This window comes from Aphis gossypii, unplaced genomic scaffold (genome assembly GCF_020184175.1).
Source record: "Aphis gossypii isolate Hap1 unplaced genomic scaffold, ASM2018417v2 Contig00577, whole genome shotgun sequence".
Taxonomy (NCBI): Eukaryota; Metazoa; Arthropoda; class Insecta; order Hemiptera; family Aphididae; genus Aphis; species Aphis gossypii.
Window position 1 is genome coordinate 11739 of NW_026083172.1, and position 20561 is coordinate 32299.

General features: G+C 25.9%; 1 protein-coding gene across 1 annotated transcript; it reads right to left on the reverse strand.

The window, feature by feature from the left end:
- Positions 1-14946: 14946 nt before the first annotated feature.
- LOC126554680 (uncharacterized) lies at positions 14947-15957 on the reverse strand. The gene has a single exon (XM_050209732.1). It carries the CDS (start codon positions 15955-15957, stop codon positions 14947-14949), a length of 1011 nt encoding a protein of 336 aa, XP_050065689.1.
- Positions 15958-20561: the final 4604 nt, after the last annotated feature.

Here is a 20561-nt window from a genome sequence, read left to right on the forward strand (position 1 = left end):
TAATTTATTGAAACTTATATAAATATAAGCAAAATAAAAATGATTTAGGTCTATTAACATGGATATTCAAATTTAGATTTTACTTTTCTTTTGAATTGTATTATTATTTTGTATGATCACCTATATTATAATTTTACTACATTTAATAATGATTCTTTTGGTTATAGTTTAATTTTAATTTATTGAAAACTTATATAATATCAGCAAAATTAAAATTGAACCAGGTTATAACATAGATATTCAAATATATTTTTTAAGTTTTTTTTTGAATAATGTTATAATATCATTTTAGAAATTATATATAATTATACTACATTTAATAATGATTATTTTGTTATAGTTTAATTTTAATTAATTGAAATCTATATAAATATAAGCAAAATTAAAATGATTTAGGTCTATTAACATGGATATTCAAATTTAGATTTTACTTTTTTTTGAATAGTATTATTATTTTGTATGATAACCTATACTATAATTTTACTTCATTTAACAATGATTCTAATGTTATAGTTTAATTTTTATAAATTGAAACCTTATATAAATATAAGCAAAATTAAAATGATTTAGGTCATTAACATGGATATTCAAATTTAGATTTTACTTTTCTTTTGAATTGTATTATTATTTTGATATCAACCTATATTATAATTTTACTACATTTAATAATGATTATTTTGGTTATAGTTTAATTTTATTTATTGAAACTTATATAATATAAACAAAATTAAAATGATTTAGGTCTATTACATGGATATTCAAATTTAGATTTTACTTTTCTTTTGAATCATTATTATTTTGTATGAAACCTATACTATAATTTTACTTCATTTAACAATGATTCTAATGGTTTATAGTTAATTTTAATTAATTGAAACCTTATATAAGTATAAGCAAAATTAAAATGATTTAGGTCTATAACATGGATATTCAAATTTAGATTTTACTTTTCTTTGAATCATATTATTATTTTGTATGCTTACCTATACTATAATTTTACTTCATTTAATAATGATTGTTTTGGTTATAGTTTAATTTAATAAATTGAAAACTTATATAAATATTACAAAATTAAAATTGAACCAGTGTATAATCATAGATATTCAAAATATGTTTAAGTTTTTTTGAATAATGTTAAAAATCATTTAAGAAATTATATATAATTATACTACATTTAATAATGATTATTTTGGTTATAGTTTCATTTTAATTTATTGAAACTTTATATAAATATAAGCAAAATTAAAATGATTTAGGTCTATTAACATGGATATTCAAATTTAGATTTTACTTTTCTTTTGAATAGTATTATTATTTTGTATAATAACCTATACTATAGTTTTACTTCATTTAACAATGATTCTAATGGTTATAGTTTAATTTTAATAAATTGAAACCTTATATAAATATAAGCAAATTTAAAATGATTTAGGTCTATTAACATGGATATTCAAATTTAGATTTTACTTTTCTTTTGAATTGTATTATTATTTTGTATATATCACCTATATTATAATTTACTACATTTAATAATGATTATTTTGTTATAGTTTAATTTTAATTTATTGAAACTTTATATAAATATAAGCAAAATTAAATTATTTAGGTCTATTAACATGGATATTCAAATTTAGATTTTACTTTCTTTTGAATAGTATTATTATTTGTATGACAACCTATACTTTAATTATACTTCATTTAATAATGATTCTAATGGTTATAGTTTAATTTTAATTTATTGAAAACTTATATAAATATCAGCAAAGTTAAATTTGAACCTGGTTTATAAACATAGGTATTCAAATTAAGATTTTACTTTTTTTTGAATTGTATTATTACTTTGTATGAAATCACCTATATTATAATTTTAATACATTTAATAATGATTATTTTGGTTATAGTTTAATTTTAATTTATTGAAACTTGATATAAATATAAGCAAAATTAAAATGATTTAGGTCTATTAACATGGATATTCAAATTTAGATTTTACTTTTCTTTTGAATGTATTATTATTTTGTATGATTCCCTATATTATTATTTTACTACCTTTTAATAATGATTATTTTGGTTATAGTTTAATTTTAATTTATTGAAAACTTATATAAATATCAGCAAAATTAAATTGAACCAGGTTTATAAACATAGATATTCAATATAGATTTAAGTTTTTTTGAATATGTTTAAAATATCATTTAAGAAATTATATTATAATTTTACTACATTTAATAATGATTATTTTGGTTATAGTTTAATTTTAATTAATTGAAATCATATATAAATATAAGCAAAATTAAAATGATTTAGGTCTATTAACATGGATATTCAAATTTAGATTTTACTTTTCTTGTGAATTGTATTATTACTTTGTATGACAACCTATACTTTAATTATACTTCATTTAACAATGATTCTAATGGTTATAGTTTAATTTTAATTTATTGAAACCTTTTTTTTAAGTATTTGCAAAATTAAAATGATTAAGGTCTATTAACATGGATATTCAAATTTAGATTTTACTTTTCTTGTGAATTTTATTATTACTTTGTATGACAACCTATACTTTAATTATACTTCATTTAACAATGATTCTAATGGTTATAGTTTAATTTGAATTATTGAAACTTTATATAAATAAAAAAATTAAAATGATTTAGGTCTATTAACATGGATATTCAATTTAGATTTTACTTTTTTTTGAATAGTATTATTATTTTGTATAATAACCTATACTATAGTTTTTACTTCATTTAACAATGATTCTAATGGTTATAGTTTAATTTTAATGATTGAAACCTTATATAAATATAAGCAAAATTAAAATGATTTAGGTCTATTAACATGGATATTCAAATTTAGATTTTACTTTTCTTTTGAATAGTATTATTATTTTGTATAATAACCTATACTATAATTTCACTTCATTTAACAATGATTCTAATGGTTATAGTTTAATTTTAATAAATTGAAACCTTATATAAGTATAGGCAAATTAAAATGATTTAGGTCTATTAACATGGATATTCAAATTTAGATTTTATTTTTCTTTTGAATTGTATTATTACTTTGTATGACAACCTATACTTTAATTATACTTCATTTAATAATGATTCTAATGGTTATAGTTTAATTTTAATTTATTGAAAACTTATATAAATATCAGCAAAGTTAAATTTGAACCGGGTTTATAAACATAGGTATTCAAATTAAGATTTTACTTTTTTTTTGAATTGTATTATTACTTTGTATGATCACCTATATTATAATTTTAATACATTTAATAATGATTATTTTGTTTATAGTTTAATTTTAATTTATTGAAACTTATATAAATATAAGAAAATTAAAATGATTTAGGTCTATTAACATGGATATTCAAATTTAGATTTTACTTTTCTTTTGAATCATATTATTATTTTGTATGAAAACCTATACTATAATTTTACTTCATTTAACAATGATTTTTGGTTATAGTTTAATTTTAATAAATTGAAAACTTATATAAATATTAGCAAATTAAATTGAACCATGTTTATAATCATAGATATTCAAATAATGTTTTAAGTTTTTTTTGAATAATGTTAAAATATCATTTAAGAAATTATATTATAATTATACTACATTTAATAATGATTATTTTGTTATAGTTTCATTTTAATTCATTGAAACTTTATATAAATATAAGCAAAATTAAAATGATTTAGGTCTATTAACATGGATATTCAAATTTAGATTTTACTTTTCTTTTGAATTGTATTATTATTTGTATGATAACCTTTACATAAAATTTTACTTCATTTAACAATGATTCTAATGGTTATAGTTAATTTTAAATAATTGAAACCTTATATAAGTATAAGCAAAATAAAATGATTTAGGTCTATTAACATGGATATTCAATTTAGTTTTTATTTTACTTTTTTTGTTAATTGTATTACTACTTTGTATGACAACCTATATAATAATTTTACTACATTTAATAATGATTATTTTGGTTATAGTTTAATTTTAATAATTGAAACTTATATAATATAAGCAAAATTAAAATGATTTAGGTCTATTAACATGGATATTCAAATTTAGATTTTACTTTTCTTTTGAATTGTATTATTATTTTGTATGATCCTTTACTATAATTTTACTTCATTTAATAATGATTCTAATGGTTATAGTTTAATTTTAATAAATTGAAACCTTATATAAGTATAAGCAAAAAATGATTTAGGTCTATTAACATAGATATTCAAATTAGATTTTTACTTTCTTTTGAATTGTATTATTATTTGTATGATCACCTATATTATAATAATTTTACTACATTTAATATGATTATTTTGGTTATAGTTTAATTTTAATTTATTGAAACTTTATATAATATAAGCAAAATAAAAATGATTTAGGTCTATTAACATGGATATTCAAATTTAGATTTTACTTTTCTTTTGAATTGTATTATTATTTTGTATGATAACCTATATTATAATTTTACTTCATTTAATAATGATTATTTTGGTTATAGTTTAATTTTAATTCATTGAAAACTTATATAAATATCAGCAAAATTTAAATTGAACCTGGTTTATAAACATAGATATTCAAATTATATTTTACTTTTTTTGAATAACATTATTTTAAAAATATATATTATTTTATTATTTATACTACATTATTATATGATTCTAATGGTTATAGTTTAATTTTAATTAATTGAAACCTTATATAAATATAAGCAAAATTAAAATGATTTAGGTCTATTAACATGGATATTCAAATTTAGATTTTACTTTTCTTGTGAATTGTATTATTACTTTGTATGACAACCTATACTTTAATTATACTTCATTTAACAATGATTCTAATGGTTATAGTTTAATTTTATTTATTGAAACCTTTTTTTAAGTATAAGCAAAATTAAAATGATTAGGTCTATTAACATGGATATTCAAATTTAGATTTTACTTTTCTTTGAATTTTATTATTACTTTGTATGACAACCTATACTTTAATTATACTTCATTTAACAATGATTCTAATGGTTATAGTTTAATTTGAATTTATTGAAACTTTATATAATATAAACAAAATTAAAATGATTTAGTTCTATTAACATGGATATTCAAATTAGATTTTACTTTCTTTTGAATAGTATTATTATTTTGTATAATAACCTATACTATAATTTTACTTCATTTAACATGATTCTAATGGTTATAGTTTAATTTTAATGAATTGAAACCTTATATAAATATAAGCAAAATTAAAATGATTTAGGTCTATTAACATGGATAAACAAATTTTGATTTTACTTTTCTTTTGAATAGTATTATTATTTTGTATAATAACCTATACTATAATTCACTCATTAAACAATGATCTAATGGTTATAGTTTAATTTTAATAAATTGAAACCTTATATAAGTAAGCAAATTAAAATGATTTAGGTCTATTAACATGGATATTCAAATTTAGTTTTTACTTTTCTTTTGAATAGTAATAATATTTTGTATGATAACCTATACTAATCTTTACTTCATTTAATAATGATTATTTTGGTTATAGTTAATTTTAATAAATTGAAAACTTATATAAATATCAGCAAAATTTAAATTGAACGGGTTTATAAACATTGATATTCAAAATAATATTTTAGCTTTTTTTGAATAACATTATAATATCATTTTAGAAATTTTATTATAATTATACTACATTTAATAATGATTCTAATAGTTGTAGTTTAATTATAATTTATTGAAACATATAAATATAAGTAAAATTAAAATGATTTAGGTCTATTAACATGGATATTCAAATTTAGATTTTACTTTTCTTTTGAATATTATTATTATTTTGTATGATAACCTATACTATAATTTTACTTCATTTAACAATGACTCTAATGGTTATAGTTTAATTTTAATAAATTGAAACCTTGTATAAGTATAAGCAAAATTAAAATGATTTAGGTCAATTAACATGGATATTCAAATTTAGATTTTACTTTTCTTTTGAATTGTATTATTATTTTCTATAATCACCTATATTATAATTTTACTACATTTAATAATGATTATTTTGGTTATAGTTTAATTTTTATTTATTGAAACTTTATATAAATATAAACAAAATTAAAATGATTTAGGTCTATTTACATGGATATTCAAATTTAGATTTTACATTTCTTTTGAATCATATTATTATTTTGTATGAAAACCTATACTATAATTTTACTTCATTTAACAATGATTCTAATGGTTATAGTTTAATTTTAATTAATTGAAACCTTATATAAGTATAAGCAAAATTAAAATAATTTAGGTCTATTAACATGGATATTCAAATTTAGATTTTACTTTTCTTTTGAATCATATTATTATTTTGTATGCTTACCTATACTATAATTTTACTTCATTTAATAATGATTGTTTTGGTTATAGTTTAATTTTAATAAATTGAAAACTTATATAAATATTAACAAAATTAAAATTGAACCATGTTTATAATCATAGATATTCAAAATAATTTTAAGTTTTTTTTGAATAAGTTAAATTATCATTAGAAATTATATTTAATTATACTACATTTAATAATGATTATTTTGGTTATAGTTTCATTTTAATTTATTGAAAACTTATATAAATATAAGCAAAATTAAAATGATTTAGGTCTATTAACATGGATATTCAAATTTAGATTTTACTTTTCTTTTGAATAGTATTATTATTTTGTATAAAACCTATACTATAGTTTTACTTCATTTAACAATGATTCTAATGGTTATAGTTTAATTTTAATAAATTGAAAACTTATATAATATAAGCAAATTAAAATGATTTAGGTCTATTAACATGGATATTCAAATTTAGATTTTACTTTTCTTTTGAATTGTATTATTATTTGTATGATCACCTATATATAACTTACTACATTTAATAATGATTATTTGGTTATAGTTTAATTTTAATTTTATTGAAACTTTATATAAATATAAGGAAAATTAAAATTATTTAGGTCTATTAACATGGATATTCAAATTTAGATTTTACTTTCCTTTTGAATAGTATTATTACTTTGTATGACAACCTATACTTTAATTATACTTCATTTAATAATGATTCTAATGGTTATAGTTTAATTTTAATTTATTGAAAACTTATATAAATATCAGCAAAGTTAAATTTGAACCTGGTTTATAAACATAGGTATTCAAATTAAGATTTTACTTTTTTTTTGAATTGTATTATTACTTTGTATGATCACCTATATTATAATTTTAATACATTTAATAATGATTATTTTTGTTATAGTTTAATTTTAATTTATTGAAACTTGATATAATATAAGCAAAATTAAAATGATTTAGGTCTATTAACATGGATATTCAAATTTAGATTTTACTTTTCTTTTGAATTGTATTATTTTGTATGATCACCTATATTATAATTTTACTACATTTAATAATGATTATTTGGTTATAGTTTAATTTTAATTTATTGAAAACTTATATAAATATCAGCAAAATTAAAATTGAACCAGGTTTATAAACATAGATATTCAATATTACTGTTAAGTTTTTTTTGAATAATGTTAAAATATCATTTAAGAAATATTATAATTATACTACATTTAATAATGATTTTTTGGTTATAGTTTAATTTTAATTAATTGAAATTATATAAATATAAGCAAAATTAAAATGATTTAGGTCTATTAACATGGATATTCAAATTTAGATTTTACTTTTCTTGTGAATTGTATTATTACTTTGTATGACAACCTATACTTAATTATACTTCATTTAACAATGATTCTAATGGTTATAGTTTAATTTTAATTTATTGAAACCTTTTTTTAAGTATTTGCTAAATTAAAATGATTAAGGTCTATTAACATGGATATTCAAATTTAGATTTTACTTTTCTTGTGAATTTTATTATTATTGTATGACAACCTTACTTAATTATACTTCATTTAACAATGATTCTAATGGTTATAGTTTAATTTGAATTTATTGAAAACTTATATAATATAAACAAGATTAAAATGATTTAGTTCTATTAACATGGATATTAAATTTAGATTTTACTTTTCTTTTTGAATAATATTATTATTTTGTATAATAACCTATACTATAGTTTTACTTCATTTAACAATGATTCTAATGGTTATAGTTTAATTTTAATGAATTGTAACCTTATATAAATATAAGCAAAATTAAAATGATTTAGGTCTATTAACATGGATAAACAAATTTTGATTTTACTTTTCTTTTGAATAGTATTATTATTTTGTATAATAACCTATACTATAATTTCACTTCATTTAACAATGATTCTAATGGTTATAGTTTAATTTTAATAAATTGAAACCTTATATAAGTATAGGCAAAATTAAAATGATTTAGGTCTATTAACATGGATATTCAAATTTAGATTTTATTTTTCTTTTGAATTGTATTATTACTTTGTATGACAACCTATACTTTAATTATACTTCATTTAATAATGATTCTAATGGTTATAGTTTAATTTTAATTTATTGAAAACTTATATAAATATCAGCAAAGTTAAATTTGAACCGGGTTTATAAACATAGGTATTCAAATTAAGATTTTACTTTTTTTTTGAATTGTATTATTACTTTGTATGATCACCTATATTATAATTTTAATACATTTAATAATGATTATTTTGGTTATAGTTTAATTTTAATTTTATTGAAACTTTATATAAATATAAGGAAAATTAAAATGATTTAGGTCTATTAACATGGATATTCAAATTTAGATTTTACATTTCTTTTGAATCATATTATTATTTTGTATGAAAACCTATACTATAATTTTACTTCATTTAACAATGATTGTTTTGGTTATAGTTTAATTTTAATAAATTGAAAACTTATATAAATATTAACAAAATTAAAATTGAACCATGTTTATAATCATAGATATTCAAAATAATGTTTAAGTTTTTTTTGAATAATGTTAAAATATCATTTAAGAAATTATATTATAATTATACTACATTTAATAATGATTATTTTGGTTATAGTTTCATTTTAATTCATTGAATCTTTATATAAATATAAGCAAAATTAAAATGATTTAGGTCTATTAACATGGATATTCAAATTTAGATTTTACTTTTCTTTTGAATTGTATTGTTATTTTGTATGATAACCTTTTACTAAAATTTTACTTCATTTAACAATGATTCTAATTTTTATAGTTAAATTTTAAATAATTGAAACCTTATATAAGTATAAGCAAAATAAAAATGATTTAGGTCTATTAACATGGATATTCAAATTTAGTTTTTACTTTTTTTGTTAATTGTATTACTACTTTGTATGACAACCTATATAATAATTTTACTACATTTAATAATGATTATTTTGGTTATAGTTTAATTTTAATAAATTGAAACCTTATATAAGTATAAGCAAAATTAAAATGATTTAGGTCTATTAACATGGATATTCAAATTTAGATTTTACTTTCCTTTTGAATAGTATTATTACTTTGTATGACAACCTATACTTTAATTATACTTCATTTAATAATGATTCTAATGGTTATAGTTTAATTTTAATTTATTGAAAACTTATATAAATATCAGCAAAGTTAAATTTGAACCTGGTTTATAAACATAGGTATTCAAATTAAGATTTTACTTTTTTTTTGAATTGTATTATTACTTTGTATGATCACCTATATTATAATTTTAATACATTTAATAATGATTATTTTGGTTATAGTTTAATTTTAATTTATTGAAACTTGATATAAATATAAGCAAAATTAAAATGATTTAGGTCTATTAACATGGATATTCAAATTTAGATTTTACTTTTCTTTTGAATTGTATTATTATTTTGTATGATCACCTATATTATAATTTTACTACATTTAATAATGATTATTTTGGTTATAGTTTAATTTTAATTTATTGAAAACTTATATAAATATCAGCAAAATTAAAATTGAACCAGGTTTATAAACATAGATATTCAATATACTGTTTAAGTTTTTTTTGAATAATGTTAAAATATCATTTAAGAAATTATATTATAATTATACTACATTTAATAATGATTATTTTGGTTATAGTTTAATTTTAATTAATTGAAATCATATATAAATATAAGCAAAATTAAAATGATTTAGGTCTATTAACATGGATATTCAAATTAGATTTTACTTTTCTTGTGAATTGTATTATTACTTTGTATGACAACCTATACTTTAATTATACTTCATTTAACAATGATTCTAATGGTTATAGTTTAATTTTAATTTATTGAAACCTTTTTTTTAAGTATTTGCAAAATTAAAATGATTAAGGTCTATTAACATGGATATTCAAATTTAGATTTTACTTTTCTTGTGAATTTTATTATTACTTTGTATGACAACCTATACTTTAATTATACTTCATTTAACAATGATTCTAATGGTTATAGTTTAATTTGAATTTATTGAAACTTTATATAAATATAAACAAGATTAAAATGATTTAGTTCTATTAACATGGATATTTAAATTTAGATTTTACTTTCTTTTTGAATAGTATTATTATTTTGTATAATAACCTATACTATAGTTTTACTTCATTTAACAATGATTCTAATGGTTATAGTTTAATTTTAATGAATTGTAACCTTATATAAATATAAGCAAAATTAAAATGATTTAGGTCTATTAACATGGATAAACAAATTTTGATTTTACTTTTCTTTTGAATAGTATTATTATTTTGTATAATAACCTATACTATAATTTCACTTCATTTAACAATGATTCTAATGGTTATAGTTTAATTTTAATAAATTGAAACCTTATATAAGTATAGGCAAAATTAAAATGATTTAGGTCTATTAACATGGATATTCAAATTTAGATTTTATTTTTCTTTTGAATTGTATTATTACTTTGTATGACAACCTATACTTTAATTATACTTCATTTAATAATGATTCTAATGGTTATAGTTTAATTTTAATTTATTGAAAACTTATATAAATATCAGCAAAGTTAAATTTGAACCGGGTTTATAAACATAGTTGTTGTGTACCGTGCCTTCGTTGAGTGGACTGTATCCGATCGGTTGCCGTGCGTTCGTTGTTGGGTTGGCTGTGTTATTGCCTACGGTCCGACTGCGCAAGTCTGCCTTGGTGGGTCTTACTGCAGTCGTCACGTAGGCAATGGTCCCTTAGCTGCGCAAGTCTGCCCGGTGGGTCTTGCTACAGCCAGGTGCCGTGGACGTTCAGAGTTCCCAAAACCGCGCAAGTCTGCCTGGGTAGGTCTTGCTACGGTTGAGGTAGTCTGAATACTGACTGATTTTGTGCTTCGCACTGGTATTTATAGACGGCGGCGCTGTGTAATCGCTGAAGCTGCCGAAGCCACCCGAGCTTGTCTTCGATTGTGGTCGTAACTACGGTCTCCGTGGCCTGTGATTCGTTGACGTCTGAAGATACGCAATCCCTGGCCTGTGATTGGCTAAAGCGCGTGAGATACGCGTACTCTGGTCTGTGATTAGCTAAAGCGCGTGAGATACGCGTAATCTGGCTTGTGATTGGCTAAAGCGCGTGGGCGCGTCCCCGTCTTATCATAGAACGCGGGACCGGCCGTTTGTAACGTGTGGCACAGTAGCAGCGTGCAGACCGGGCTCCTCCGGCGCAGAGCGCTCGGGTCGCCGAACGCTTTGTCCTTGCTCGCCCATGAGCCCTTATGCCGTTACTGGTGTAATGAACATTTATGACACAGTACATAGATTCGGCCCTTACAGTCGGCGGGAGGTTAGTAGCTCACCTGTACGCCTCCCGACGTCAAACGTGCCCGTTGCAGCGTTTATTCGCGACGATCGACCACAGTGTGCCGACCGACTGTATACCGAATCTCATGCTGTTGTGCAACGTATTTGGCCAACGGCCCCGTACAAATAAGATAAATGTTAACAGAAAATAAACCTTTTTATTTGTGGACAAAACATAATAATAATCGGAGAATACGTCGACGTGTGGCGCGAACATAGGTATTCAAATTAAGATTTTACTTTTTTTTTGAATTGTATTATTACTTTGTATGATCACCTATATTATAATTTTAATACATTTAATAATGATTATTTTGGTTATAGTTTAATTTTAATTTATTGAAACTTGATATAAATATAAGCAAAATTAAAATGATTTAGGTCTATTAACATGGATAAACAAATTTTGATTTTACTTTTCTTTTGAATAGTATTATTATTTTGTATAATAACCTATACTATAATTTTACTTCATTTAATAATGATTGTTTTGGTTATAGTTTAATTTTAATTTATTGAAAACTTATATAAATATCAGCAAAGTTAAATTTGAACCGGGTTTATAAACATAGGTTGTTGTGTACCGTGCCTTCGTTGAGTGGACTGTATCCGATCGGTTGCCGTGCGTTCGTTCTTGTTGGGTTGGCTGTGTTATTGCCTACGGTCCGACTGCGCAAGTCTGCCCTTGGTGGGTCTTACTGCAGTCGTCACGTAGGCAATGGTCCCTTAGCTGCGCAAGTCTGCCCGGGTGGGTCTTGCTACAGCCAGGTGCCGTGGACGTTCAGAGTTCCCAAAACCGCGCAAGTCTGCCTGGGTAGGTCTTGCTACGGTTGAGGTAGTCTGAATACTGACTGATTTTGTGCTCCGCACTGGTATTTATAGACGGCGGCGCTGTGTAATCGCTGAAGCTGCCGAAGCCACCCGAGCTTGTCTTCGATTGTGGTCGTAACTACGGTCTCCGTGGCCTGTGATTCGTTGACGTCTGAAGATACGCAATCCCTGGCCTGTGATTGGCTAAAGCGCGTGAGATACGCGTACTCTGGTCTGTGATTAGCTAAAGCGCGTGAGATACGCGTAATCTGGCTTGTGATTGGCTAAAGCGCGTGGGCGCGTCCCCGTCTTATCATAGAACGCGGGACCGGCCGTTTGTAACGTGTGGCACAGTAGCCAGCGTGCAGACCCGGGCTCCTCCGGCGCAGAGCGCTCGGGTCGCCGAACGCTTTGTCCTTGCTCGCCCATGAGCCCTTATGCCGTTACTGGTGTAATGAACATTTATGACACAGTACATAGATTCGGCCCTTTACAGTCGGCGGGAGGTTAGTAGCTCACCTGTACGCCTCCCGACGTCAAACGTGCCCGTTGCAGCGTTTATTCGCGACGATCGACCACAGTGTGCCGACCGACTGTATACCGAATCTCATGCTGTTGTGCAACGTATTTGGCCAACGGCCCCGTACAAATAAGATAAATGTTAACAGAAAATAAACCTTTTTATTGTGGACAAAACATAATAATAATCGGAGAATACGTCGACGTGTGGCGCGAACATATTCCCCCCCGGCAAATGCTTTAGGACTGTGGTTCCCCTTGTGTAGGCAGCAATACGAGTTTCGTACTTGGTCGCTTTTTGGTACCACTTCTTGTTTTGATGGTAACAACTCGAACTAATCCATAAGATCCCTGATGCAGCTGGATAATCCTGTCCAAGTGCCACGTCAGTGATGGTTGTTTGGTCCTAGTGTTGGTGATATTGAATGGTCGCTCGGTGAAATATAACTCATCATCGCGGGGTTGCCAATATGTTCCCAATATTTTTGTTAAGCCGTTGTTCCCTTCGTGCATGTACTTGTGGATTTCTCCAAGATCCTCCGGTGAAAGACTGTTGAGAAGAGCCGGATGGTTGGCGCACCATTTGCAGAGTTTGAACTTGCCACCATTACATAATTGGATTAATTGATTACGCGGTTCCAGAGTTTCAGTTGAAGTATCAGCACCGGTTAGCACATTGTCCACATAGAACTCCTTGTTGATAACTTCGGCGGCTAATGGATACTTGATTCCGTCATCCTGGGTGAGCTGAGCGAGAGTCCGAGTTGCTAAGTATGAGGCTGAAGAGTTGCCGTAGGTGACCGTTTGCAATGTGAAAATCCTTAAAGGTTGATGCGGGTGTAGCGCTCGTCCGGACTGCACCTTGTATGCGTTGTATATTCCCTTTTGCACCGTGATCCGATTCCGAGGAGTTTTTGTGCTGGGCTAATTCTTCCAGTTCCCAAACTCTGGATAGTCTGTTCCAAGCGATCATCGATATGAACTGGTGTTGATGCAGCTGTTGATCCCTTAACATTGAAGTGGTTGTTCTTTCCTGACGCGACCCAGCCGAGCACCGTTTCTTGAAATATGAAAGTAGAGGCGGAATTGAAATTTGTCGAAGTTGGCCTGGGCAAATCCGTTTGTAGAATGTTCCTGTACCATTTAATATTTCCACGCGATCAGGAGCCCAAACTTGAGGATCAGCTAGCTGTATGTCCTTCGGTATTCTTAATGGAGTTGTAGGAAACTGAGTGGTAACTGCCCGATGAATTTTGAAATTACGATACACTCCAGAGTTGTACAAAAATCGTTGACTCTCGACCTTATCTTGCATAGAACACTGCAATTAGACTGACCACTTGACTGCGTTGTTCCGATAATCGACGTTGGAGAACTTCTCATTTTGAAACATAAGTGGTTTGCCAGATGTGTAGTTATGATGTTGCATTGTGATCCGGAAGCGAGTATGTACCGTGCTAAGTGGGTTGAGGAAGAGCTGTAGGCGAACACGAGGGCGGTTGACAGAAGCTCCGTGGTCTGCTGTAATTGCTATTGATTTTCCTCGCCAGTTTCCGTGGCTGTTGCCGCCTGAACTCCCGTTGAGAAATCTATATGTAATAATGTATGGTGCTTACCTTGACAAGTCCTGCAATACCCATGTGAACAGTGCCTAGCCGCGTGATCCGGCAGGAGGCAGTTGTAACATAGTCGTTTTGAACGCACGTGTTCTCTGCGTGCGTTGATGGTCATTCCCAGAAACTCTCGGCAAGCGTACAGCGGATGTTGGCCGCCACTGCATGTTGTACATGATGAGATTGACTTGTCAGTAGTGGCGAAGGCGGTGTGTAGGATCGCTTTTTGGTGCGTACTGATTAGTGTTGTCGTCATATGAGGTTAGTCGCGCTGCTTGACCGTAGTTTGATCTTGTTTCAATGGACTCCAGAATCAGGCATCGTTGATTCAAGAATGTCAGATAATCTTGCATTGAAGGAAGTGAGTCACTGGAGCGGCTAGATTCCCACAGACGGTGTGATTCCACGTCCAATTTTTCTACCATTAGGTGGATGACCAGAGCATCCCAATGTTCTACCGGAAGCTTGAGAGCCTTCAAGGCTCGTAGATGACTATTTAAACCGTTCTGATGCCTTCTCAAATTAACTGACGATGCTATTGCTATTGGTGACATACTGCATACTGCATGGATGTGGATTCCGACCATTTTTCGATTGTTGTCATATCGTTCGCGTAACTGTTCCCAAGCTGACATATAGTTCGCAGATGAAGTTTCCAAGGACTCAATGACTTGAGCCGCCTCGTTTTTCAATGAAGATTTGAGATAGTGCAATTTTTGGATATCCGGAAGGCGGTTGTTGCTATGAACAAGTGATTCAAACGTGTCCCGGTAGCTCAGCCACTGTTTGTAATCTCCGCTGAATTCCGGCAGTGAGATTGGCGGCAGTCTTATAGTTGATTGAGTGTCATATCGTCCCATGTTGTCCGCAGAGCCTTGGCGGCTTGAGGCTTCGCTTGCTCTTCTTTGATTTGTTTTTGTAGATTCAAGAAAGACCATAGCCGGTGAAATAGTCTCATAGTAGGCTGTTTCTACAGCCAAGCGTTCTTCTAGCTGTTCTTCACGGGGATCCAATATTTCTATACGAGTTTGACTGTTGAGGAAGTCTCCATAAGCAGCTTCAAGCCTCGTAGTTCGCATTCCTAGTTCCATGACCGTTGATGGATTTGAAAAGTTGCCGTTGTCAAAGAATTTCTGAAAGGCAGTGATCTGCCGCTTCATTATTCCCCGACGACTGACGAGATCTCTTAGTTCGGCAGCCATCCTGATCCGGCTCGAAGATGACCAATGTTGTGTACCGTGCCTTCGTTGAGTGGACTGTATCCGATCGGTTGCCGTGCGTTCGTTCTTGTTGGGTTGGCTGTGTTATTGCCTACGGTCCGACTGCGCAAGTCTGCCCTTGGTGGGTCTTACTGCAGTCGTCACGTAGGCAATGGTCCCTTAGCTGCGCAAGTCTGCCCGGGTGGGTCTTGCTACAGCCAGGTGCCGTGGACGTTCAGAGTTCCCAAAACCGCGCAAGTCTGCCTGGGTAGGTCTTGCTACGGTTGAGGTAGTCTGAATACTGACTGATTTTGTGCTCCGCACTGGTATTTATAGACGGCGGCGCTGTGTAATCGCTGAAGCTGCCGAAGCCACCCGAGCTTGTCTTCGATTGTGGTCGTAACTACGGTCTCCGTGGCCTGTGATTCGTTGACGTCTGAAGATACGCAATCCCTGGCCTGTGATTGGCTAAAGCGCGTGAGATACGCGTACTCTGGTCTGTGATTAGCTAAAGCGCGTGAGATACGCGTAATCTGGCTTGTGATTGGCTAAAGCGCGTGGGCGCGTCCCCGTCTTATCATAGAACGCGGGACCGGCGTTTGTAACGTGTGGCACAGTAGCCAGCGTGCAGACCCGGGCTCCTCCGGCGCAGAGCGCTCGGGTCGCCGAACGCTTTGTCCTTGCTCGCCCATGAGCCCTTATGCCGTTACTGGTGTAATGAACATTTATGACACAGTACATAGATTCGGCCCTTTACAGTCGGCGGGAGGTTAGTAGCTCACCTGTACGCCTCCCGACGTCAAACGTGCCCGTTGCAGCGTTTATCGCGACGATCGACCACAGTGTGCCGACCGACTGTATACCGAATCTCATGCTGTTGTGCAACGTATTTGGCCAACGGCCCCGTACAAATAAGATAAATGTTAACAGAAAAAAACCTTTTTATTTGTGGACAAAACATAATAATAATCGGAGAATACGTCGACGTGTGGCGCGAACATAGGTATTCAAATTAAGATTTTACTTTTTTTTTGAATTGTATTATTACTTTGTATGATCACCTATATTATATTTTAATACATTTAATAATGATTATTTTGGTTATAGTTTAATTTTAATTTATTGAAACTTGTATAAATATAAGCAAAATTAAAATGATTTAGGTATATTAACATGGATAAACAAATTTTGATTTTACTTTTCTTTTGAATAGTATTATTATTTTGTATAATAACCTATACTATAATTTTACTTCATTTAATAATGATTGTTTTGGTTATAGTTTAATTTTAATAAATTGAAACCTTATATAAGTATAGGCAAAATTAAAATGATTTAGGTCTTTTAACATGGATATTCAAATTTAGATTTTATTTTTCTTTTGAATTGTATTATTACTTTGTATGACAACCTATACTTTAATTATACTTCATTTAATAATGATTCTAATGGTTATAGTTTAATTTTAATTTATTGAAAACTTATATAAATATCAGCAAAGTTAAATTTGAACCGGGTTTATAAACATAGGTATTCAAATTAAGATTTTACTTTTTTTTTGAATAGTATTATTATTTTGTATAAAAACCTATACTATAGTTTTACTTCATTTAACAATGATTCTAATGGTTATAGTTTAATTTTAATAAATTGAAACCTTATATAGATATAAGCAAAATTAAAATGATTTAGGTCTATTAACATGGATATTCAAATTTAGATTTTACTTTTCTTTTGAATAGTATTATTATTTTGTATAATAACCTATACTATAATTTTACTTCATTTAATAATGATTGTTTTGGTTATAGTTTAATTTTAATAATTGAAAAACATATAAATATTAACAAAATTCAAATTGAACAACCAGTTTATAATCATAGATATTCAATATACTGTTTAAGTTTTTTTTGAATAATGTTAAAATATCATTTAAGAAATTATATTATAATTATACTACATTTAATAATGATTATTTTGGTTATAGTTTCATTTTAATTCATTGAATCTTTATATAAATATAAGCAAAATTAAAATGATTTAGGTCTATTAACATGGATATTCAAATTTAGATTTTACTTTTCTTTTGAATAGTATTATTATTTTGTATAAAAACCTATACTATAGTTTTACTTCATTTAACAATGATTCTAATGGTTATAGTTTAATTTTAATAAAATGAAACCTTATATAAATTTAAGCAAAATTAAAATGATTTAGGTCTATTAACATGGATATTCAAATTTAGATTTTACTTTTCTTTTGAATTGTATTATTATTTTGTATGATAACCTTATACTACAATTTTACTTCATTTAACAATGATTCTAATGGTTATAGTTAAATTTTAAATAATTGAAACCTTATATAAGTATAAGCAAAATAAAAATGATTTAGGTCTATTAACATGGATATTCAAATTTAGTTTTTACTTTTTTTGTTAATTGTAATTACTATACTTTTTGTATGACAACCTATATAATAATTTTACTACATTTAATATTGATTATTTTGGTATAGTTTAATTTGAATTTATTGAAACTTTATAAAATATAAACAAGATTAAAATGATTTAGGTCTATTAACATGGATATTCAAATTTAGATTTTACTTTTCTTTTGAATAGTATTATTATTTTGTATAATAACCTATACTATAATTTTACTTCATTTAATAATGATTGTTTTGGTTATAGTTTAATTTTAATAAATTGAAAACTTATATAAATATTAACAAAATTAAAATTGAACCATGTTTATAATCATAGATATTCAAAATAATGTTTAAGTTTTTTTTGAATAATGTTAAAATATCATTTAAGAAATTATATTATAATTATACTACATTAATAATGATTATTTTGGTTATAGTTTCATTTTATTTATTGAAACTTATATAAATATAAGCAAAATTAAATGATTTAGGTCTATTAACATGGATATTCAAATTTAGATTTTACTTTTCTTTTGAATAGTATTATTATTTTGTATAAAACCATACTATAGTTTTACTTCATTTAACAATGATTCTAATGGTTATAGTTTAATTTTAATAAATTGAAACCTTATATAGATATAAGCAAAATTAAAATGATTTAGGTCTATTAACATGGATATTCAAATTTAGATTTTACTTTTCTTTTGAATAGTATTATTATTCTGTATAATAACCTATACTATAGTTTTACTTCATTTAACAATGATTCTAATGGTTATAGTTTAATTTTAATAAATTGAAACCTTATATAAATATAAGCAAAATTAAAATGATTTAGGTCTATTAACATGGATATTCAAATTTAGATTTTACTTTTCTTTTGATTTGTATTATTATTTTGTATGATCACCTATATTATAACTTTACTACATTTAATAATGATTATTTTGGTTATAGTTTAATTTTAATTTTATTGAAACTTTATATAAATATAAGGAAAATTAAAATGATTTAGGTCTATTAACATGGATATTCAAATTTAGATTTTACTTTTCTTTTGAATTGTATTATTATTTTGTATGATAACCTTATACTAAAATTTTACTTCATTTAACAATGATTCTAATGGTTATAGTTAAATTTTAAATAATTGAAACCTTATATAAGTATAAGCAAAATAAAAATGATTTAGGTCTATTAACATGGATATTCAAATTTAGTTTTTACTTTTTTTGTTAATTGTATTACTACTTTGTATGACAACCTATATAATAATTTTACTACATTTAATATTGATTATTTTGGTTACAGTTTAATTTGAATTTATTGAAACTTTATATAAATATAAACAAGATTAAAATGATTTAGGTCTATTAACATGGATATTCAAATTTAGATTTTACTTTCTTTTTGAATAGTATTATTATTTTGTATAATAACCTATACTATAATTTTACTTCATTTAATAATGATTGTTTTGGTTATAGTTTAATTTTAATAAATTGAAAACTTATATAAATATTAACAAAATTAAAATTGAACCATGTTTATAATCATAGATATTCAAAATAATGTTTAAGTTTTTTTTGAATAATGTTAAAATATCATTTAAGAAATTATATTATAATTATACTACATTTAATAATGATTATTTTGGTTATAGTTTCATTTTAATTTATTGAAACTTTATATAAATATAAGCAAAATTAAAATGATTTAGGTCTATTAACATGGATATTCAAATTTAGATTTTACTTTTCTTTTGAATAGTATTATTATTTTGTATAAAAACCTATACTATAGTTTTACTTCATTTAACAATGATTCTAATGGTTATAGTTTAATTTTAATAAATTGAAACCTTATATAAATATGAGCAAAATTAAAATGATTTAGGTCTATTAACATTTATATTCAAATTTAGATTTTACTTTTCTTTTGAATAGTATTATTATTCTGTATAATAACCTATACTATAGTTTTACTTCATTTAACAATGATTCTAATGGTTATAGTTTAATTTTAATAAATTGAAAACTTATATAAATATAAGCAAAATAAAATGATTTAGTCTATTAACATGGATATTCAAATTTAGATTTTACTTTTCTTTTGATTGTATTATTATTTTGTATGATCACCTATATTATAACTTTACTACTACATTTATA

Bases quoted from the DNA above. Each gene is read 5' to 3' on its own strand.
- LOC126554680 (XM_050209732.1), bottom strand. From the start codon at position 15,957: ATGGCTGCCGAACTAAGAGATCTCGTCAGTCGTCGGGGAATAATGAAG.